Below are 25,808 nucleotides of genomic sequence, written 5' to 3'. Positions count from 1 at the left end.
GAGGAAAGTAACAATTTGATTTAAGTATGAGTAAAATTATCAACTCTCTATTTTACTCTCTACAAACTTTATTTTCAGGTGGTTTTTTGTGATTGCTTATTTACATGTAAACAGCGGTGACTCCTTCTCTAGTCTCTTGAGACTCAAAATACCAACCATTACAGATATGCTAGAAGATATAAGATATAATATGCAGAATCAGGATTACTGAAATTCACAAATGGCCAGTGAAATATTAACTAATATCTGGACTGAACTGAGCAGCTCCTGTGGCTATAATTATTTGTTAGCGATCAACTTAAACCTTTACTCTGCTTTTCAAAACCAGCAAATCTCTTCACCCTGTTCAACCTCATTAGTAATTGGTTAACATTTATCTCTCTTCTAATCTCTTTAAAATTATCATTTCCATTAAAAGTCAAGCTGAGAAGCAAAGCTTTAAAACTGGCTAAATAATATATTTAATTATTTAAATTCACAAACTACTTACGTATGTAGTCTGAATCTCGCTGAGCAGTGACCAAGTTTAAATTGAACAAAGACAGAATTTGAATTGCCAAGGAGACGTATTGCAGCTCAAGGTAATGTTACCGTATAAATAAAAGGGTAAACTAGGAACTACGGAAACGTTTGATAACATGGAGAATACAACACTAAATTGTATAATCACGGCAAACTGATGATGGTACAGAAAGGGGGCCTGTGATGAGCCCGCTACATGCACAGGAATAATGAGCGCTAGCTTCATTTTTATCAACAACCTCTAATATAATGTATTTAGTGCTAATAGCTTAGTCTTCTTATTGTCAGAGCTACTCTCCCTTGTTTGTTTGTTTGTATGTATTATGTAAGCCTAATATTACCCTCTAGAAACAAATAAAATTATAGAGACGAAGACTCGTTGCGGATTAATATAGCTAGTCAAACTGCGAGCCCATGTAAAGATTTCGCGACTCAAAGAGGCATGGAAACTGTCAGTGAGTCCACCAGGTACTTTTTGAAAGATACTTCAAGGCTATTCACATCCCGTATCTTTTTCTGATGTGAACTGGTAGAAAGTTCCATTCATCAGAAAGGTGGTATGCAACATGTATCTGGCCACATGCAGACAGGAAATTGGGTTGTCCAATAAATAGCTCATAGTTGCGAGCAGAGGAATCAGTGTGAGCTAAAAGTCTGTGGGTATATACAGTAGTTGTGGGTATATACAGTAGTTGTGGGTATATACAGTAGTTGTGGGTATATACAGTAGTTGTGGGTATATACAGTAGTTGTGGGTATATACAGTAGTTGTAGCTCATAACAGATTATAAATAGTAGTTCATGCTAAATATCGCATAATCTAACATACATGTACGTTAGTTAATCTGTAGATTTGCTCATATGTGGGATTGGCAAAGGTATAATTTGAGTGTACCCTGACATTCCTTGATTACCGTCAGCAAGTGTATCCAGTTTATGGATCCTGTTGTACTTTATCGATCAATTTTATCGACTAAGTGATATAGTTTCATGTACCATTTCTGGATGTGTTTCACACATCCAGAGTCAGTATATATCAAGGCTTTATACTCACTGCATTCTGTCTTTTTATATCATACATTCTGTGTGTAACACTCATGCAGCCTGTGTTCTATGCGTTCTCTGTACTTCGCTTATATACAACAACTATCTAGTTCACATTTTATGTACCCTGTCTATGCATTTTATTCACTCCGTCTATGTGTTCCATATACCTTTTCACAGCATACATGTATATCCTATGCACACGCTTATGCATTCTCATATACCCTGATGACATGTACTTTTTTGTACGTAAAATTTAGGCCTTTTATGTGTTTTATGCTCTGGTCCCAGATGCTCAGTATACCCTGCTGAGATGAGCTCATTCGGTTGTACAATGTTTGTGTGGCGAGTACACAGCTACTAACTACATCGTTATTGATGTACACAGGTACTTCGTGTTTGCTTATTGTTAGACTAAACAAGGCTAATCCACATATTGTAATAATCTCTTGTCGGCCTCCCACATGTATAAATTTATCCTCTTGATAACTATTAGCCACCTCACTTTTTACTAGCATACTGTATACCATTTCTATTTCCATTCTTATTTTATAACATAGAGAGTGTGTAAGGACTTATCATAATTAGAGCATTGTTACCCAACCGATGGACAAATTAACCTTGACATAGCAGATCTTGTCATAACATGAAGAACAGCTAGGCAGTCCCAATCAGTATGCGACAACTTCTTACTCTCTTTATTAATAATGCCGCATGTTGCTATTCTACAACTATGGACAACAGAGGGACCAGATTTCTAGAACTTGTACGTAAGCGAGTCTCTCTACACTCTTAATAGTGTACTGGTTGATTAGAGTCAGCGAATGTCCTCAAATACGATTTATATGTCGAGTAGTAGCATTAACATAGCGAGCTTTATCCCCCGCACCAATGGAATAGAGAGTTTATTTGATGCATTTCCAAGTACACTGGCTAAACTCCTGTACCTCAATAACGCCGTCTAGCTCAAATCAATAGATAAGTTTAAATCTTTCTTCATAACGGTAAGGGTGGGTGCTCCCCTCCTCGCTTAGATTAAACTAAGAGCTTTACACGGAGGATTATCTTTGTTAAATCAGCCTTTTATTTGATATACAGAAGAAATCTAGTATAACATCACACACACAACTCATAATATGAAGATAAGACAACTCCTACCAATTAACAGCTTGGTAAATCGTTGAATAGGGAATCAAATGGGACTTCATGTCATCCTCCACAAGAGCGAAACCAGAATGAGTGAAGTTTTAGATTAGTACACAACTAGAGGTAAAGGTAGCCACAAGAACAGCAAGATTGGGAAGCTCGTGCTGTTGTCATAGTTCAGATGAAGGGCACATACAAAGCTGACCAGAAGCGTGTACACTGTAATTAAGCTGGATAAGTAAAGTGCACTTATATCAAATACGAGTATATCTTATATCACAGATTCATTAAAGGCCTGAAATCAAAATTATATAAAATTATTAAATCTATAAAAATACGATGCAAGGATAGCACAGTTATTTAAGACTACAAATATTTGAATACAAAACATCAAATCACCAAATATAAAAATAGATGCACAATTGAAAGAACATAAATGTGATAAAACAATGCAAATCAGCTTATAAAAAACAGGCTGATGAAAAAGTGATAAACGAGTGAATATCACGAGCCAATCATAAACCATATAAAAATGTAACTAAAATTTCCTTAGCCTCCACACCCACCACCACATCCCCCTCCACCACCACATCCCCCTCCGCCACCACATCCACCTCCACCACCACATCCACCTCCGCCACCACATCCACCTCCGCCACCACATCCACCTCCACCACCACATCCACCTCCATCGCCACCTCCACACCCACCTCCCCCACCACAGCCACCGCAACCACCTCCGCAACCACCTCCACCATCCCCACCATCTCCAGCGCATGCGCAGGCATCACCTCCTGTTCCACCACAAGCCGCGCAAGCAGCAAGGCCAGCACACGCTCCGGCGCATCCAGCGGCGTGCAGACCAGAATGTATATAGTGGTGGTGAAGATAGTAGTTTGAAGGAGAAGCCATCATCCAGCCAGCAGCGGCAACAAGAGCCAAATTGGCTCCATCATTGTATGAGACAGTCCTAGTTCCACGAGAGATGTTGCGGTATCGGGGAGGAGGTGGCTGAACACCAAGTTTGTTAGCATTGACTGGAGGAGCCAGACCAGGAGGAGGTGGCTGACAAAGGCAGGTCAGTACGGCAATACTGAACGCAATACACAGCTTCTCCCCGACATCTGCTGCATGACCGATTTCCACCTAAAATATGTTCAAACGAGCAATAATGGAGTTGTTGCATCTGTTTCAGGTACAACTTATAAGAACCCATAGAATTACTTGCTTCAACTCTAATCACATTATAAGCTTGATATGTAGTATCAACTATATAGTGTATACATATAAACTGCAAGAGTATGTATTGTATTGAATATACTTACACTGTAAGAGTCTGTATTGTATTGAATATACTTACACCGTAAGAGTATGTATTGTATTGAATATAACTAAACTGTAAGAGTCTGTATTGTATTGAATATACTTACACCGTAAGAGTATGTATTGTATTGAATATACTTATACTGTAAGAGTCTGTATTGTATTGAATATACTTACACCGTAAGAGTATGTATTGTATTGAATATACCTAAACTGTAAGAGTCTGTATTGTATTGAATATACTTACACCGTAAGAGTATGTATTGTATTGAATATGTCTAAACTGTAAGAGTCTGTATTGTATTGAATATACCTAAACTGTAAGAGTATGTATTGTATTGTATATAATTAAACTGTAAGAGTATGTATTGTATATACCTAAACTGTAAGAGTATGTATTGTATTGAATATACCTAAACTGTAAGAGTATGTATTGTATTGAATATAACTAAACTGTAAGAGTATGCATTGAATATACCTAAACTGTAAGAGTCTGTAATGTATTGAATATACCTAAACTGTAAGAGTATGTATTGCATTGAATATACCTGAACTGTAACAGTATGTATTGTATTGAATATACCTAAACTGTAAGAGTATGTATTGTATTGAATATACCTAAACTGTAAGAGTATGTATTGTATTGAATATACCTAAACTGTAAGAGTATGTATTGTATTGAATATACCTAAACTGTAAGAGTATGTATTGCATTGAATACACCTAAACTGTAAGAGTTTATATTGTATTGAATATAACTAAACTGTAAGAGTATGTATTATATTGAATATACCTAAACTGTAAGAGTATGTATTGTATTGAATATAACTAAACTGTAAGAGTCTGTAATGTATTGAATATACTTACACCATAAGAGTATGTATTGTATTGTATGTACCTGAACTGTAAGAGTATGTATTGTATTGAATATACCTAAACTGTAAGAGTATGTATTGTATTGAATATACCTAAACTGTAAGAGTCTGTATTGTATTGAATATACCTAAACTGGAAGAGTATGTATTGTATTGAATATACCTAAACTGTAAGAGTATGTATTGTATTGAATATACCTAAACTGTAAGAGTATGTATTGTATTGAATATAACTAAACTGTGAGAGTATGTATTATATTGAATATACCTGAACTGTAAGAATATGTATTATATTGAATATACCTAAACTGTAAGAGTATGTATTGTATTGAATATACCTGAAGTGTAAAAGAATGTATTGTATTGAATGTACGCCAACTGTAAGAGTCTCTAAGAACTCTTGGTATATTTTTTAAACAAACCGTAAAAACATAATAACCATATATATAATATATTATATATATATAATAATAAAAACATAACTGTTTATCTTCATTTGTAAAATTTAAATCAGAAACTTGACAAGAGCGAACAAACCAAAATGTCATTTGATCTTACTTTTCCTGTTAAGTCAACTTTCATGTCGCCTACAGTCAAGGAATTGCCAAAGACATTGTGGGAGGGCTGGTTTCTCCATACACCCTTATTATCTCTGTCGCTAATTCTAACTTTCAGGTTTCCAGGATTTCCAGGAACACCTCGTCTGGACCTGGTCCCTGTAAAAAGTCATAAATGGAAATGGTCGTAGGAACAAGTTTGTTCGCTGACTGCCTTACATTTTACATTTGATCTTTTGTGGGTAAAGGCAAGCTAAAATAAATATTTTGAAAACTTTTCACTCTCACTATATTAAAGGTTCACTTGCAACAAAATTCACGTTACAATTATTTGGTATCAAAAGGTTCACCATGTCTTACTCTGCTGTGTTGTAGGTGCAAAATATGTGGAAATGTGATTACAAGCTCTTTAAAGCTCAAACACGAACAGTTAATCGCAGCCATCATAACAATGCCGTCGGTTGGAATCCCTTCATTTTGAAGACGTACTCAACTCGACGTAGGTACTGTTTTGACACGTGATGTTACCATGTAAATTGAAAGACAAAAAAGGCTCGATATCAAATGTCTCGTAGCACTAGTTTATGACAAACACTTGGAGTTCTACCGGAAAGCCCTTATCATATATATATGCTCGCTACTTTACAGTTTCATTTCAGCTTAGTCTAATCATCTAACCCTAATCTGATCATGTGACCCATACTTTCTGCCAAATGACGCAAACAAGTTATGCAGCATTTTTTGACCACCATAGGTGACCAATAAGCTCCTCATGTTTATCAGAGGATGATATGCACTCCTTCGAGCTAAGGTTAAAAAATTAAACGAATTTTCACGTAGGCTTTGAGATATCAGTGCTCAAAGTGACAGCATTACAATGATAATGAAATAGACGTGTAAGGACAATAGGCATGGTTTTTATTGAATGCATGAAGTATATTTGTGAAAATATTCCCAGGAATGAGGTTGCATGAAAGTGTGAAAAGAAGCACGTGTTCAACTATGTCCCATTTGAGTTGTTTTGAATAGGGATTCCAACCTACGGCGTTTTCATGACGGCTGTGATTAACTGTTCGTTTTTGAGCTTTAAAGACCTTGTCATCACATTTCCACATATTTTGCACATACAACACATCAGAGTAAGACATAGTGAACCTTTTAATACCAAATAACTGTAATGTGAACTTTGTTGAAAGTCAACCTTTAATCATATTTTGCTTCTCTTGCGCCGATGAGAAGTTTGATGAAACTTTTAAGTATCGCAGAGTCTTATGCCCACTTGTCCGGTTATTTGTAGCAAAAGTACTTCATGTATTAATGTTAATAAAAGGTAATGTTAAGATTTATAATACTAAAAAGATGTCTTTCAGTGCCTATGAGCAAGTTGATAAGTAACACAAGTAACAATAGGAACTCTTCAAACTCTCTACCAACTATTATATAATGCATAAGATTCACAGTATAACAAAGAGAAGTGATCATGGAATAAATGAGGTCAAGAGTTAATTCTAAATGTTGTCTGTACTTGCTAACCAAGAAACAAACTGTATTCCGAACAATGGAGACAAATAGAACTTCCACATCATTCTACTGGAGTGAAGAAAGTGTGTGTTTCACGAGAGGAAGTCAGCCGTCTTTACTCAGCGGTTCGAAATTTAAGGGTAGTACTCAACTAACCTTAAGTATTGATCAAAAAAGACTCGATAGGTCAGTTATCTTAGTGGATGTAGTATAAGGTCAGAAGATAAGTTATCAACCATTTCATTGCCTTAGTGTGCATGTAATCTGACACATTAATTGCTTTTTTATTCTACATACTATAATCTTTTTGGAGAGTCAATATTTACAGACTTGAGGCTGGGTTCACAGTATATCGTCATATGTCGGCAATGTCCTCTAAGTGATGATTGGTCAACTATGTGCACTTTAATTAATGGCATCATCCAGAGCCGTATAGTTTCACAGAGTCCCGCGACCAACAGAAGCGTATACGGGAGCTCGCTCGATTCCAAACAAACAGGCCACGCCTACTATTTTTATATAAGTTATAATGGAGAGGCCGCAACATTAATCAACAAAAACTACTCCCATTAGCAGTCGCTTTAAGATTGATTGTTGTATCATAAACCATTTGAAAGAAAACAAAATTTTCTACAAAAATCTGCTAATAACGTTTTTGTAAAAACGTAAAGTAAATGCAAAAAGAGTGGTATTGAGAACGAGATATGAATATTCCATTAGAGATCAGTATGTCGATCTGGTTTGTTTGGAGTCTGATGTTTTTGTTTCCGGTTTTGGTCGCGAGACTTTTTAAAGCTATATGACTCTGCCAGTACAGAGCTGTATAACTTCACAGAGTTTTGCTGCTAACGGATGCGCATATCGGAGCTCGCACGGCTCCAAAAAAACAAGCCGCCGCCCACTATTGTTTTATATAAGTTATAATGGAGAGGCCGCAACACTAACAAACAAAAATTACTCCCATTGGCAGTCGCTCTGAAATTGATTGTTGTATTATACACCATTTGAAAAAAAGACAAAATTCTCTACAAGAAACTAACAGTGATTCTTTGCAATAAAGTAAAGTAAGTGCAAAAGAGTGAGATGTTGAGAGCGAGGTAAGAATATTCCATTAGAGATCAGTATGTCGATCGGGTTTGTTTGGAATCAAGCGTTTTTGTTTCCGGCTTTTGGTCACGGGACTCTGTGAAACTATACGACACTGGCATCATCGAAGAAGCGCCGATACGTCAGAAAAGTTTGCTCCGTCAAACTTTCCCGATAGTTGACCGACCATCTGCGACAGCCTATGCGATGTGCACTGCTTTGGCAATGATGATTGGCCTTTGTGGATTGATCTACTGTATATTTTATTTGATAACAGTCGCTGCGGGACTGATATTTCATAATTTCCGTGACTGAATTGCATAATAAATGTAATGGAATGCGGATGGGTTTGGGATAGTGTGAACATTGTTATCACAAACAATCACCGAAGTATTATATGATTAACACCAACATATGGTGATATAGAGTTAACCAGCCTTGAGCTGCCATAGCAAAATGTTTCTATTGAAGGAACCGAGGTGACTATTTTGCAAAAATCAATACAAATCTATTTCCAACTGACAAATATGTATATTGTATGACAAGATTGCCAATAAACATGAATAGAAGAACAGCAGTGCTTTCTATAAATAGTATTCCTAGAATATCCAAGAAACCTCAAGTAGACCAAAGCATGACTCAGAGACAAACCCAGAGTAGACTGAAGTATGACTTAGAGAGACCTAGACTAGACTAAAGCATGACTCAGAAAAAGCCTAAAGCAGACTGATGCATGACTCAAAGAGAGACCTAGAGTAGACTAAAGCATGACTCAGAAAAAGACCTTGAATAGACTAAAGCATGACTCAGAGAAAGACTTAAAGTAGACTGAAGCATGACTAAGTTTATTCTAAGCTACCATGATGTGAGTGGCCAGTGATTGAAAATGTTATAATGAATGAGATTATAGATACAGAAGCATTAATTACCAACAATGACAGCATCCTAGCAATAGAGCAAAAGCTGAGGCGATAGAAGCTTTGCTATCTTGAAGGGAGATGTGCACGAATTAGATAAGGTAACTCCAAATGTGACTCAACCATCTCAATCAGCTAGCTATTCATAATCACAATACCTCGATATACAAGTGTCCCAACATATACAAAATTTGAGATACGAGGAAAATTTTGAGCAAACTCTTGCTTTGAGATACGAGTCTACAAAACTAGGTGAGAATTGACATATGAGCTCAGTCCAAAAACGAACTGGACTCATATGCTGAAGTATAAATGTAATACATATATTCATGCAGCCGACTCTTTCATGAGGGTTGGTAAATGCTGTCAGTTTGTCAGAAGCAGGTGCTTAGTTTGAATATAAATGCCTACTAGAAAATGATGAGTGTATGCTAGTCAAGTTACCAAAAGGAAGCGCGGTGTTCAAGTCAGAGTTCTATGCAAGTAAAACTCAAATCCCGCTGATAAAACCATAAAAAGCTGATCAAGATTGTACACCTGAAAGGCAAAACAAAACTGGCAGATATGGAAATGGCATAGTTGGGTTAGCTCTAATATAAACTCACTAAAACTCGATAAACCTCCAAGAAATTAATCCCCAAACGACAGAAACACACTTTAGTAAGGTGCTGCAAATGTTCCTACAAAGTTTCCCTGGCTGAAAAAAACACTGTAATGCTCCAACATGGTGTATTTCCTCAACACTTGACCTAAATGTGATGTCGCTCAACTGCAATTAATGAACAATGATGTTAATATGAAACATGAAAACGACACTAACCTGGTACCCCTTTTACCATGTTGGCCCAGTGTCCAAAAATAATAGCCTTGTCTCCTTGTGAAGTCTTAACCAGCATCGCCCGCTCCCCTTCGCGTCTTCGTAACGTCACAACGGTTTGTGGGCTCTTTATCTATACATATGACAGTAGCGTTTATGATGAATACAGAAAAAAGTGATATATTGTTGCTAGAGTACTACTTTTTAGTGTGCATTTCATTGAGAAAGGCAAATAATGTGTATATACAAATCTCAGCATTTGTCTGTGTCGTCTGTTGTTCATGTGTCCAGTTATGGCGATAAAGTTTTAAAAACGCAAAATCCGCTTTGCACTGGATTTGAACTCGGAACCGGCAATCCGCAGACCAGCGAGCTATTCCACAACACTACAATGACTTTGCCACACTATAAAATAATAGTGTATATATTTATGCGCAGTTTTAGAACATACTAGCACACCTCAAGTTCATGATCGCGTGAGAGATCATTACGCATAACATAACGCAAACTGGCTTCAGACGAAGGACATGGCTCTTATTATAGTAAGCTATCAGCTTTACTATTTTCAGTTACTCAAATTCATTACTTTAACTAATTACTCATATTTATTCATTTCTCAAATTTTATTCCCTGCCACGCTGGGTATTCATCTAGTACTATACAAAACTGGTACCCTTCTTTGCCGATCATACAGATGAAATTTATTTGACCTTGAACACTGCATTTGATGAAATTGATTCGACTTTATGTTCTGCATTTGATGGAAATGATTTAACTGTAAATACTGCATTTGATACAATTGATTTGACTTTAAATACTGCATTTGATACAATTGATTTGACTTTAAATACTGCATTTGATACAATTGATTGGGACTTTAAATACTGCATTTGGTACAATTAATTGGACTTTAAATACTGCATTTGATACAATTGATTTTACTTTAAATACTGCATTTGATACAATTGATTTGACTTTAAATACTACATTTGATACAATTGATTGGACTTTAAATACTGCATTTGATACAATTGATTGGGACTTTAAATACTGCATTTGGTACAATTGATTGGACTTTAAATACTGCATTTGATACAATTGATTTGACTTTAAATACTGCATTTGATACAATTGATTTGACTTTAAATACTGCATTTGATACAATTGATTGGACTTTAAATACTGCATTTGATACAATTGATTTTACTTTAAATACTGCATTTGATACAATTGATTGGACTTTAAATACTGCATTTGATACAATTGATTGGACTTTAAATACTGCATTTGATACAATTGATTGGACTTTAAATACTGCATTTGATACAATTGATTGGACTTTAAATACAGCATTTGATACAATTGATTGGACTTTAAATACTGCATTTGATACAATTGATTGGACTTTAAATACTGCATTTGATACAATTGATTGGACTTTAAATACTGCATTTGATACAATTGATTGGACTTTAAATACTGCATTTGATACAATTGATTTGACTTTAAATACTGCATTTGATACAATTGATTTGACTTTAAATACTGCATTTGATACAATTGATTTGACTTTAAATACTGCATTTGATACAATTGATTGGACTTTAAATACTGCATTTGATACAATTGATTGGACTTTAAATACTGCATTTGATACAATCGATTGGACTTTAAATACTGCATTTGATACAATCGATTGGACTTTAAATACTGCATTTGATACAATTGATTTGACTTTAAATACTGCATTTGATACAATTGATTGGACTTTAAATACTGCATTTGATACAATTGATTGGGACTTTAAATACTGCATTTGGTACAATTGATTGGACTTTAAATACTGCATTTGATACAATTGATTTGACTTTAAATACTGCATTTGATACAATTGATTGGACTTTAAATACTGCATTTGGTACAATTGATTGGACTTTAAATACTGCATTTGATACAATTGATTTGACTTTAAATACTGCATTTGATACAATTGATTGGACTTTAAATACTGCATTTGATACAATTGATTTGACTTTAAATACTGCATTTGATACAATTGATTTGACTTTAAATACTGCATTTGATACAATTGATTGGACTTTAAATACTGCATTTGATACAATTGATTGGACTTTAAATACTGCATTTGATACAATTGATTTGACTTTAAATACTGCATTTGATACAATTGATTTGACTTTAAATACTGCATTTGATACAATTGATTGGACTTTAAATACTGCATTTGATACAATTGATTGGACTTTAAATACTGCATTTGATACAATTGATTTGACTTTAAACACTGCATTTGATACAATTGATTGGACTTTAAATACTGCATTTGATACAATTGATTTGACTTTAAACACTGCATTTGATACAATTGATTGGACTTTAAATACTGCATTTGATACAATTGATTTGACTTTAAATACTGCATTTGATACAATTGATTTGACTTTAAATACTGCATTTGATACAATTGATTGGACTTTAAATACTGCATTTGATACAATTGATTGGACTTTAAATACTGCATTTGATACAATTGATTGGACTTTAAATACTGCATTTGATACAATTGATTTGACTTTAAATACTGCATTTGATACAATTGATTGGACTTTAAATACTGCATTTGATACAATCGATTGGACTTTAAATACTGCATTTGATACAACTGATTGGACTTTAAATACTGCATTTGATACAATTGATTTGACTTTAAATACTGCATTTGATACAATTGATTGGGACTTTAAATACTGCATTTGGTACAATTGATTGGACTTTAAATACTGCATTTGATACAATTGATTTGACTTTAAATACTGCATTTGATACAATTGATTGGACTTTAAATACTGCATTTGATACAATTGATTGGACTTTAAATACTGCATTTGATACAATTGATTGGACTTTAAATACTGCATTTGATACAATTGATTTGACTTTAAATACTGCATTTGATACAATTGATTTTACTTTAAATACTGCATTTGATACAATCGATTGGACTTTAAATACTGCATTTGATACAATTGATTTTACTTTAAATACTGCATTTGATACAATTGATTGGACTTTAAATACTGCATTTGATACAATTGATTGGACTTTAAATACTGCATTTGATACAATTGATTGGACTTTAAATACTGCATTTGATACAATTGATTGGACTTTAAATACTGCATTTGATACAATTGATTGGACTTTGAATACTGCATTTGATACAATTGATTGGACGTTAAATACTGCATTTGATACAATTGATTGGACTTTAAATACTGCATTTGATACAATTGATTTGACTTTAAATACTGCATTTGATACAATTGATTGGACTTTAAATACTGCATTTGATACAATTGATTGGACTTTAAATACTGCATTTGATACAATTGATTGGACTTTAAATACTGCATTTGATACAATTGATTTTACTTTAAATACTGCATTTGGTACAATTGATTGGACTTTAAATACTGCATTTGATACAATTGATTTGACTTTAAATACTGCATTTGATACAATTGATTGGACTTTAAATACTACATTTGATACAATTGATTGGGACTTTAAATACTGCATTTGATACAATCGATTGGACTTTAAATACTGCATTTGATACAATCGATTGGACTTTAAATACTGCATTTGATACAACTGATTGGACTTTAAATACTGCATTTGATACAATTGATTTGACTTTAAATACTGCATTTGATACAATTGATTGGACTTTAAATACTGCATTTGATACAATTGATTTGACTTTAAATACTGCATTTGATACAATTGATTGGACTTTAAATACTGCATTTGATACAATCGATTGGACTTTAAATACTGCATTTGATACAATTGATTTTACTTTAAATACTGCATTTGATACAATTGATTGGACTTTAAATACTGCATTTGATACAATTGATTGGACTTTAAATACTGCATTTGATACAATTGATTGGACTTTAAATACTGCATTTGATACAATTAATTGGTCTTTAAATACTACATTTGATACAATTGATTGGACTTTGAATACTGCATTTGATACAATTGATTGGACGTTAAATACTGCATTTGATACAATTCATTGGACTTTAAATACTGCATTTGATACAATTGATTTGACTTTAAATACTGCATTTGATACAATTGATTGGACTTTAAATACTGCATTTGATACAATTGATTTTACTTTAAATACTGCATTTGATACAATTGATTGGACTTTAAATACTGCATTTGATACAATTGATTGGACTTTAAATACTGCATTTGATACAATTGATTGGACTTTAAATACTGCATTTGATACAATTAATTGGTCTTTAAATACTACATTTGATACAATTGATTGGACTTTGAATACTGCATTTGATACAATTGATTGGACGTTAAATACTGCATTTGATACAATTGATTGGACTTTAAATACTGCATTTGATACAATTGATTTGACTTTAAATACTGCATTTGATACAATTGATTGGACTTTAAATACTGCATTTGATACAATTGATTGGACTTTAAATACTGCATTTGATACAATTGATTGGACTTTAAATACTGCATTTGATACAATTGATTTGACTTTAAATACTGCATTTGATACAATTGATTGGACTTTAAATACTGCATTTGACACAATTGATTGGACTTTAAATACTGCATTTGATACAATTGATTTTACTTTAAATACTGCATTTGATACAATTGATTTGACTTTAAATACTACATTTGATACAATTGATTGGACTTTAAATACTGCATTTGATACAATCGATTGGACTCTAAATACTGCATTTGATGAAATGGATTGGACTTTAAATACTGCATTTGATACAATTGATTGGACTTTAAATACTGCATTTGATACAATTGTTTTGACTTTAAATACTGAAGTTGATAAATTGATTTGACTTTGAATACTGCATTTGATGAAACAACCATCTTTAGCTATTTCAAGATGACAGCCGCTATTTAATTCTAAGCAATATAATGTACACGTTTCGGTTAGATTAGCAGCCTATACAACTCTGATGGAGACTCTAGTGATCAAATATTGGTATTGATTGTTAAAAGTCCCAGATGTAAACCTCATTCCAGGAAACAAAAAACAGTCGATTGAGGTCTATGAATTGAGGTCTATGAATTGAGGTCTATGAATTGAGGTCTATGGATTGAGGTCTATGGATTGAGGTTTATGGATTGAGGTCTATGAATTGAGTTCTATGGATTGAGGTCTATGGATTGAGGTCTTTCGATTGAGGTCTATCGATTGAGGTCTATCGATTGAGGTCTATAGATTGAGGTCTATAGATTAAGGTCTATCGATTGAGGTCTATAGATTGAGGTCTATAGATTGAGGTCTAAAGATTGAGGTCTATGAATAAAGGTCTATAGATTGAGGTCTATATATTGAGGTCTATGCATTGAAGTCTATGGATTGAGGTCTATGGATTGAGGTCTATGGATTGAAGTCTATAGATTGAGGTCTATGGATTGAGGTCTATAGATTGAGGTCTATATATTGAGGTCTATAGATAGAGAGCTATGGATTGAAGTCTATGGATTGAGGTCTATGGACTGAGGTCTATGGATTGTGGTCTATGGATTTAGGTCTATGGGTTGAGGTATATAAATTGAGGTCTATGGATTGAGTGAGATCTATGGATTCAGATCTAGTTTGAGATCTACAGATTGAGATCTATGGATTGAGGTCTATGAATTGATGTCTATGGTAATGCTGTATGATTGGTCAAAATGAGACAGATGAAGAAGTGTGCATAATTTAGACAGAGATCATCTGGTGCTAGCTAAGAGCTACTTTTACTAATGGGGAGTTATTATGGGGCCAATAAGCGGCTAATCATAGCATGCAGAACACGATAACTCCAAATTGCCGAATTTAACACATACTCGTAGAGCAGAGCTCAGGATGAAAAATGATATTTTGATTATTTCAGGGAATTGTAGAGCTAGCACTAACCATCATGTTGTCATCCTCAGGAAGCTGCTCGGTTCCCACAAGGTGCGAGATAGCCACCATACGATCTCTGAAGTAGATCTGCACACAGGACATAAGAAGAGGCTGGCTGTGGATAACTCTAGCTGTAAAGAGATCAGCTCCAGTGCCGTGCACACTTAGCCTGTTTTAAAAACATAATCCATGGTGGCTACGAAAAGCAAAAGTGTTCTAGCTGCTTCTTATCGGCCTGTGTTTTTGTCAAACAATTCTGATCGCTCTGTAATGGTTAGCTCTTATATGTGGAAGCTATAACAAGACTATGTATAGCTTAAGATCATAAAGCTGATAATTCCTAGCCTATAAACTTGACAGTGAGTTAGCAATGATAGTTATTATTTCTTTTTCAGTTAATAAAAAGATACTGATTTACTTCCTTGCATTACTAAACCAATACGCAGTTATAATATGCACCCAACTCAATCATTTAACATGAACTGAAATGAATACATGACAGGAGGAAACCAAGTTAAAGAAAGCACATGTTGTGCTTAGCTAGTCCACTAATGTATATTAACATTAAAGACTAACTGAGTTCTTTGCAGGCATGTTTATGATTGGTGCATAAAGTATGGCTTCTATATTCACTACAGGTATGATTACTACAGGTATGATTACTACAGGTATGATTACTACAGGTATGATTACTACAGGTATGGTTACTACAGGTATGATTACTACAGGTATGGTTACTACAGGTATGTTTACTACAGATATGTTTACTACAGGTATGTTTACTACAGGCATGGTTACTACAGGTATGTTTACTACAGGTATGGTTACTACAGGTATAGTTACTACAGGCATGGTTACTACAGGTATGATTACTACAGGTATGGCTACTACAAGTATAATTACTACACGTATGATTAGGACTTCACTACTGAATGGATAACTGCATTATTACCAATAAAGGTTCACTACCCAGCAACTTCTCTCATCCAAAAATAGCTGTACACGATGAGATTGTCCTTGTGGTATGTTATTCCTTTGGGAGAAAACTAAACTGTGAATAGATTATCATGTAAAACTTTTCCTCTTACTATAAAACCATGTATAAAGATTATGCCCACTCACACGTGATTGGCTACAGTGCAGTAAAGATTATGCACACTCACGCGTGACTGGCTACAGTGCAATAAAGATTATACACACGATTGGCTACAGTGCAGTAAAGATTATGCCCACTCACACGTGATTGGCTACAGTGCAGTAAAGATTATACACACTCACACATGATTGGCTACGGTGCAGTAAAGATTATACACACTCACACATGATTGGCTACAGTGCAGTAAAGATTATGCACACACACACGATTGGCTACAGTGCAGCAAAGATTATACACACTCACACACGATTGGCTACAGTTCAGTAAAGATTATGCACACTCACACATGATTGGCTACAGTGCAGTGGTTGACTACACCAGGAGGCAGCCTTCGCAAAGGTACAGGACCCCACATCTCTTCCACTGTTTCAGGCATCACAACATTTGAAAATGCTCCAGCTTTCAGTGTCAGTCTAATGCTGCCATTTGTACCTCCAGACACTTCACCTTAAAATCAAAAAGAAACAACAGTAAAAAGAAACCAGATAACTCCCTCTAAAATGGAAAGAGAAAACAGAAGACGAGTCAGATGGTGCGACACACATACGCCACGCAGAATAGTGTAACACACACATGTAACACTCAGATGGTGTGACATCCATGTAACACTCAAATGGTGTGACATACATGTTGCAGTCACGTGGTGTGATAGAGATATGACACGCAGATGGTGTGCTATACATACAACACTCAGATTGGCTTGACAAACATATAATACTCGAATGGTGTGACATACATGTAGCACTCAGATAGCATAACATACATGTGACCCTCAGATGGTATGACATACATATGACACTCACAATGGTGTGACACACGTGCAATGCTCAAATGGTATGACATACATGCGACATTCAGAATGATATAACATACATGTGACCCTCAGATGGTATGACATACATGTAACACCCACAATGGTGTGACACACATGCAACGCTCAAATGGTATGACACACATGCGACATTCAGAATGATATAACATACATGTGACCCTCAGATGGTATGACACACATATGACACTCACAATGGTGTGACACACATGCAACGCTCAAATGGTATGACATACATGCGACATTCAGAATGACATAGCATACATGTGACCCTCAGATGGTATGACATACATATGACACTCACAATTGTGTGACACACATGCAACGCTCAAATGGTATGACATACATGCGAAATTCAGAACGATATAACATACATGCTCTGATGGTATAACATACATGCTCTGATGATATAACATACATGCTCTGATGGTATAACATACATGCTCTGATGATATAACATACATGCTCTGATGGTTTGACATACATGCTCTGATGGTTTGACATACATGTAACAAAGGCATTATGCTTATTATTATAATGTCTTCAGATCAATCACGTATAGCGTTAACAAGATGACCTGCCTAACGTTAGCAAGGTAAAAAATTCAACTGGAATTTCTAATTTCTAGTTATACAATCAATTTAATTGGATTCTTTTTAAACAAATAAACAAAACAAAGATATATATACAAGATATGTAATCTACATAATCTATATAAACCTAAGTGTTTGTCTATATTATGTCATCTGTCCGTGTGTCCAGTTATAGCGATTAAGTTTTAGAAATGAAAAACTCCCTTTGCACAGGATTTGAACTCAAAACGTTCAACACTAACTACAAAACTCTAACCACTTTTATCTAACCACGTTTCCATCCTTATCATTTTTAATTAACTTATCTATACTTGTTGCAATTGCAGATTACGAGCTAAGCATAGATTTTTTAGAATTAATTAATAATACCTTTTGCGTTTGCTTCTTTAGAAAGCATTATATTCATTACCTATTTTTCTATTTGTCATTTTCAAATGTGCCATTTCAATTTTCACACTTTCAATTTCCGGTTCCGACTTCCATTCATTCAAATTTCCAATTTACCAAATGCTAAGGTCAATCACTAATAATGATAAAAACCTTTTACATGGCCAGTTGCGTGTTGCCTTATCTCAAGTAGGAATGGCGTCTACAATCTCTCCGCTGTGTCAGACAAAAGAATATTGTTTACACTCAGCGCTTCAGTGTTGTATCCGTCATCTCATCTTTACGTTCGTACCAATATCAAGAGGTACCATTACTATTCTATTCAAAAGTTTTGAAGGATACTTTTTGCTGCATCAGTAACCCTTTTACACACACACTTCTATGTACTTACTGTTGCGAATAATTCAACATATTTATGATTTTTATTTTGTTTTCTCAGCTCGTATTAGCTGCATCAATAGCAAATCATTTTGCAATGTAATTATCTTAGTAGAACAGACTTTATCTAGCCGTTACTTGCTAACTATTTCACATTTAACACCTTTACTGTTATTTCATTTTCCCTCTAAATTTATTTGAACACAAACTAATTTTCTCATGATATGCAGTTTTAGAGGATTTACAGTTTCCTTTTCATTTAATGAACTTCGTGTACAATCAAATTATTTAGATATTACCCATTGGTTGAGATACCTACTGAGGAACCCACCATCTATTGGTTGATATACCTACTGGGGAACCCACCATCTATTGGTTGATATACCTACTGGGGAACCCACCATCTATTGGTTGATATACCTACTGGGGAACCCACCATCTATTGGTTGATATACCTACTGGGGAACCCACCATCTATTGGTTGATATACCTACTGGGGAACCCACCATCTATTGGTTGATATACCTACTGGGGAACCCACCATCTATTGGTTGATATACCTACTGGGGAACCCACAATCTATTGGTCGATATACCTACTGGGGAACCCACCATCCTATTGGTTGATATACCTACTGGGGAACCCACCATCTATTGGTTGATATACCTACTGAGGAACCCACCATCCTATTGGTTGATATACCTACTGGGGAACCCACCATCTATTGGTTGATATACCTACTGGGGAACCCACCATCTATTGGTTGATATACCTACTGGGGAACCCACCATCTATTGGTTGATATACCTACTGGGGAACCCACCATCTATTGGTTGATATACCTACTGGGGAACCCACCATCTATTGGTTGATATACCTACTGGGAAACCCACCATCTATTGGTTGATATACCTACTGGGGAACCCACAATCCTATTGGTTGATATACCTACTGGGGAACCCACCATCTACTGGTTGATATACCTACTGAGGAGCCCACCATCCTATTGGTTGATATACCTACTGGGGAACCCACCATCTATTGGTTGATACACCTACTGGGGAACCCACCATCTATTGGTCGATATACCTACTGGGGAACGCACCATCTATTGGTCGATATACCTACTGGGGAACCCACCATCTATTGGTTAATACACCTACTGGGGAACCCACCATCTATTGGTTGATATACCTACTGAGGAACCCACCATCTATTGGTTGATATACCTACTGGGGAACCCACCATCTATTGGTTGATATACCTACTGGGGAACCCACCATCTATTGGTTGATATACCTACTGGGGAACCCTACACCTATTGGTTGATATACCTACTGGGGAACCCACCATCTATTGGTTGATATACCTACTGGGGAACCCACCACCTATTGGTTGATATACCTACTGGGGAACCCACCATCTATTGGTTGATATACCTACTGGAGAACCCACCATCTATTGGTCGATATACCTACTAGGGAACCCACCATCTATTGGTTGATATACCTACTGGGAAACCCACCATCTATTGGTTGATATACCTACTGGGGAACCCACCACCTATTGGTTGATATACCTACTGGGGAACCCACCATCTATTGGTTGATATACCTACTGGGGAACCCACCATCTATTGGTTGATATACCTACTGGAGAACCCACCATCTATTGGTTGATATACCTACGGGGGAACCCACCATCTATTGGTTGATATACCTACTGGGGAACCCACCATCTATTGGTCGATATACCTACTGGGGAACCCACCATCTATTGGTTGATATACCTACTGGGGAACCCACTATCTATTGGTTGATATACCTACTGAGGAACCCACCATCCTATTGGTTGATATACCTACTGGGGAACCCACCATCTATTGGTTGATATACCTACTGGGAAACCCACCATCTATTGGTTGATATACCTACTGTTGAACCCACCATCTATTGGTTGATATACCTACTGGGGAACCCACCATCTATTGGTTGATATACCTACTGGGGAACCCACCATCTATTGGTTGATATACCTACTGGGGAACCCACCATCTATTGGTTGATATACCTACTGGGGAACCCACCATCCTATTGGTTGATATACCTACTGGGGAACCCACCATCTACTGGTTGATATACCTACTGAGGAACCCACCATCCTATTGGTTGATATACCTACTGGGGAACCCACCATCTATTGGTTGATATACCTACTGGGGAACCCACCATCTATTGGTCGATATACCTACTGGGGAACCCACCATCTATTGGTCGATATACCTACTGGAGAACCCACCATCTATTGGTCGATACACCTACTGGGGAACCCACCATCTATTGGTTGATATACCTACTGGGGAACCCACCATCTATTGGTTGATATACCTACTGGGGAACCCACCATCTATTGGTTGATATACCTACTGGGGAACCCACCATCTATTGGTTGATATACCTACTGGGGAGCCCACCACCTATTGGTTGATATACCTACTGGGGAACCCACCATCTATTGGTTGATATACCTACTGGGGAACCCACCACCTATTGGTTTATATACCTACTGGGAAACCCACCATCTATTGGTTGATATACCTACTGGAGAACCCACCATCTATTGGTCGATATACCTACTGGGGAACCCACCATCTATTGGTTGATATACCTACTGGGGAACCCACCATCTATTGGTTGATATACCTACTGGGGAACCCACCACCTATTGGTTGATATACCTACTGGGGAACCCACCATCTATTGGTTGATATACCTACTGGGAAACCCACCACCTATTGGTTGATATACCTACTGGGGAACCCACCATCTATTGGTTGATATACCTACTGGGGAGCCCACCATCTATTGGTCGATATACCTACTGGGGAACCCACCATCTATTGGTTGATATACCTACTGGGGAACCCACCATCTATTGGTTGATATACCTACTGGGGAACCCACCATCTATTGGTTGATATACCTACTGGGGAACCCACCATCTATTGGTTGATATACCTACTGGGGAACCCACCACCTATTGGTTGATATACCTACTGGGGAACCCACCATCTATTGGTTGATATACTTACTGGGGAACCCACAATTTATTGGTTGATATACCTACTGGGGAACCCACCATCTATTGGTTGATACACCTACTGGGGAACCCACCATCTATTGGTTGATATACCTACTGGGGAACCCACCATCTATTGGTTGATATACCTACTGGGGAACCCACCATCTATTGGTTGATATACCTACTGGGGAACCCACCATCTATTGGTTGATATACCTACTGGGGAACCCACCATCTATTGATTGATATACCTACTGGGGAACCCACCATCTATTGGTTGATATACCTACTGGGGAACCCACCATCTATTGGTTGATACACCTACTGGGGAACCCACCATCTATTGGTTGATATACCTACTGGGGAACCCACCATCTATTGATTGATATACCTACTGGGGAACCCACCATCTATTGGTTGATATACCTACTGGGGAACCCACCATCTATTGGTTGATATACCTACTGGGGAACCCACCATCTATTGGTTGATATACCTACTGGGGCACCCACCATCCTGCAAAAATGGCAATGCATCATTTTTATACCTCCTAGGTGAAATGGAAATGACAAAAAAAGGTGTCAGCCAGCTCAAACATGCCGCCCAAATATAAAAAAACAAAATATATAAATTAAAACTATGAATGACAAACACTTTATTATATATATATACTAGGTGAATGCCCGGTGTTGCCCAGGTAATAAAGTTTTTGAAAATTTTTTAATTTTTATTTAACATTTACAGCATTTCCCATTCTAAGTTCGAATGAAGTAAGAGAAAACAGAAAACAACTGTAAGGGTTTTTAAACAAATGCAACTTTTAAATTTCATATCATGAAATAAGTATTTTGTTGAAATAAATTAAAAGGAAAAATAAAGCTGTAAGTGTTTAAATGTAAAATAATTAGCGAGTAATGGCTAAATATAGTCTGATTTGCTATGATTACAATAAAAAATTTTTTGGCATACGATTACATGATTTTAATCCATTTCAGTGTTAGCATCATAAGGCGAAAATATTGTATAGACGTATAGAGTGGTATAGAAACCCATATTAATTATCTAATGCAATCACTGCCTGGTAAATATCATCAACATTAAAAATAGTAGCAAAACAATATGTTAACCTTAGTAGCTATAGTTATCTACAATAACTTAGGTGCGTTTTGTAAATTTAACATTACAATGTACTATGTGCAGAGTTGTTACCTTCAAAACAGACGTGTAACATAAACGCTGAATTTACCTTAAACATCTATGAATTTAGCTCACTAAATACATACTTGAAGGAAGTTTTATCATACATTTTAGTAAACTTTTAACTAAAATGCTATCACTTATCTTCTTTGCGAACCCGTTTTTACCATGATGGATGATCCTTAACTGAGATATAATCGCCAAATTTAAAATTTCGAGAGAAATTATTGTCGATATCGTTTTGCGGAAAACAAATTAGACCTAGCACGGCACGGATGGACAAGTATCAAGTTTCATAGAGTTTATAGAGACTAAATTAATACGTCTAATTAATACGCTAATTAATATGTGTAATTAATACGTGTAATTAATAATTAGCATGTGAAATTGAGAAAAGGGTGTATACAGTATATAGTAAGAGCATTGAATTGTAAATCCATCGTAGTCTGGTATTTTAATTGGAATTTTAAACCTGCGGTTGCAATAATCGTGAGTTCAAATCCAGGAGAATGAGATCTTTTAATTCAAAGATTTTAATAATTATTGCCGAACAGACAGATATCCAAACAGACAGACAAACAATGAAATTTATACATACATATATATATATATATATATATATATATATATATATATAGAATAGCTGTGCCTCCCGGCATTGCCCAAGTATTAAAAATCAGCTTATAAACAATGAGAAGTGATGATAGCTGCCTACCACTTACTATTACCCTGGCACATTGCCAATGGAAAATGGTATTAAAAATCAACTTATAAACAATGAGAAGTATGAGAGTTGCCTGACACCTGCTGGCAAGCAGCTGTCCAGCAAGTGGCTGGCCATTGCCAAGTAGCCTGACACATTGCCAATGAAAATTTCCGTAAGCTTGCTATATGTTAGGCTTCTAATGACGGTATGTACGCCATTACGTTGGGTCAGCATTGTCTAGCTACAACTATTCTAATAATAGCTATAGCTGGACATACCGAAAGACAAACTTTGAGAAATATATATATATACAGATTTAGACTAGCTTAAGTTACTAGCTTAAGTTACTCAAATTCATTACGTTAAGAAACTTAACCACTACATTACCTGTCACTGTTTATAAGCTGTTTTGAATCTTGAGCGAGTGTGTAGCATAAGAAATAGTTTTTAACAATCTGTTTAAGCTTTACGAGACTTTAAATATTTGAATTATGCATTGGCGATACTCAAAAATACACAAAAAAATAAACAAACACCTTTTAAAAATTAAAATGGAAAATGTTGCATATAAATGTTGAATAAAAGCAAATTTTCTGTACAAAAGCTTTTTATTACCTGATCAACGCCGGCACTCACATAGTATAATATATATCGCGGATGAAGTTATATATACTATGAAATTATTTATTATGTATTATATTAATATATAGATACTATATGTACCATAAATTCTCGTGTATAATCCTTATGATATATAGGCTGCACCCCAAACTTCAAAGGTCGTTTTTAGTAACGGGTATACAGTGTGTATAAGCCGAGTTTGCTGTTTTTCCATTCATTTAACAAGCTGAAAACCTGTAACTTCAGTTAGCTGTACAGTAAACAAGTACCAAATCATTGAACACATCTTTTACATTTTGTCATCAAGAAGACCAAACTATGATGTGCTGACACTTCACAATTGATAAAGTTTAAATTCCCGTTTCGAGGTTTAAAGTCAGAGAACAAATTTGAAAACTGACCTTTAACCGTGATGCTGCTGTCTCGTAAAGCTTTTGAAATAAGGATATCTTGTTTAGTTGATCGATTCCTCACCAGGTAGTCCTTAAAGTCGATCGATATGTAACCAATGTCATCTGACGACATGCAACAGCCTTCTTCCTTCTGAGCAAAACTCAAAGTTAACGTCTTGCCATAGTCATCAAACAGACTGATTTTGCTCTGCAGAGTGAAAAACATAACTCTGCGAAACAAATACGTGTAAATACAATCCAAAACGCAACTTATATTCTACCCCAGATTAGGGGTCAATACTCAAAACTATCCTATATACCTATATTTTCAATACTTTGTAAAGCTATCTTCAAATACTCTACAATATAACACGGGCCTATACTTGAAACTGCAGATATTCCGTAATACTTTGTAGACAAGTTAATAATGAGATGCTTACACTGTATACACTATAAACAGTTATATATACACACTGTATACACTATAACCAGTTATATATACACTGTATACACTATAACCAATTATAGATACACTGTATACACTATAACCAGTTATATATACACTGTATACACTATAACCAGTTAATCATGAAATGTATACACTATACTCAGTTAATAATGAAATGTATACACTGTATACACTATAATCAGTTATATATACA

At 35.5% G+C, this 25,808-nt stretch overlaps 1 protein-coding gene across 1 annotated transcript in view; it reads right to left on the bottom strand.

Annotated features, from left to right (window-relative positions):
• Window positions 1–2,640: 2,640 nt before the first annotated feature.
• Window positions 2,641–25,808, bottom strand: part of LOC137387156 (uncharacterized) — a 39,502-nt gene continuing 16,334 nt past the window's right edge. The window contains exons 8-14 of the mRNA XM_068073477.1: window positions 25,156–25,354; window positions 17,247–17,409; window positions 15,816–15,975; window positions 9,812–9,941; window positions 5,469–5,626; window positions 3,432–3,858; window positions 2,641–3,380 (exon numbers count right to left, since the gene is read on the bottom strand). Of these exons, the coding sequence (XP_067929578.1) occupies window positions 3,262–3,380; window positions 3,432–3,858; window positions 5,469–5,626; window positions 9,812–9,941; window positions 15,816–15,975; window positions 17,247–17,409; window positions 25,156–25,354 (1,356 nt within the window). The 3' untranslated portion in view covers window positions 2,641–3,261. The remainder of the gene's footprint in view (window positions 3,381–3,431; window positions 3,859–5,468; window positions 5,627–9,811; window positions 9,942–15,815; window positions 15,976–17,246; window positions 17,410–25,155; window positions 25,355–25,808) is intronic.

The sequence above is a fragment of the Watersipora subatra genome, chromosome 2 (genome assembly GCF_963576615.1).
Source record: "Watersipora subatra chromosome 2, tzWatSuba1.1, whole genome shotgun sequence".
NCBI lineage: Eukaryota > Metazoa > Bryozoa > Gymnolaemata > Cheilostomatida > Watersiporidae > Watersipora > Watersipora subatra.
Note: the sequence above shows the minus strand (reverse complement) of the source record. Positions and strands in the feature narration are given on the sequence as shown.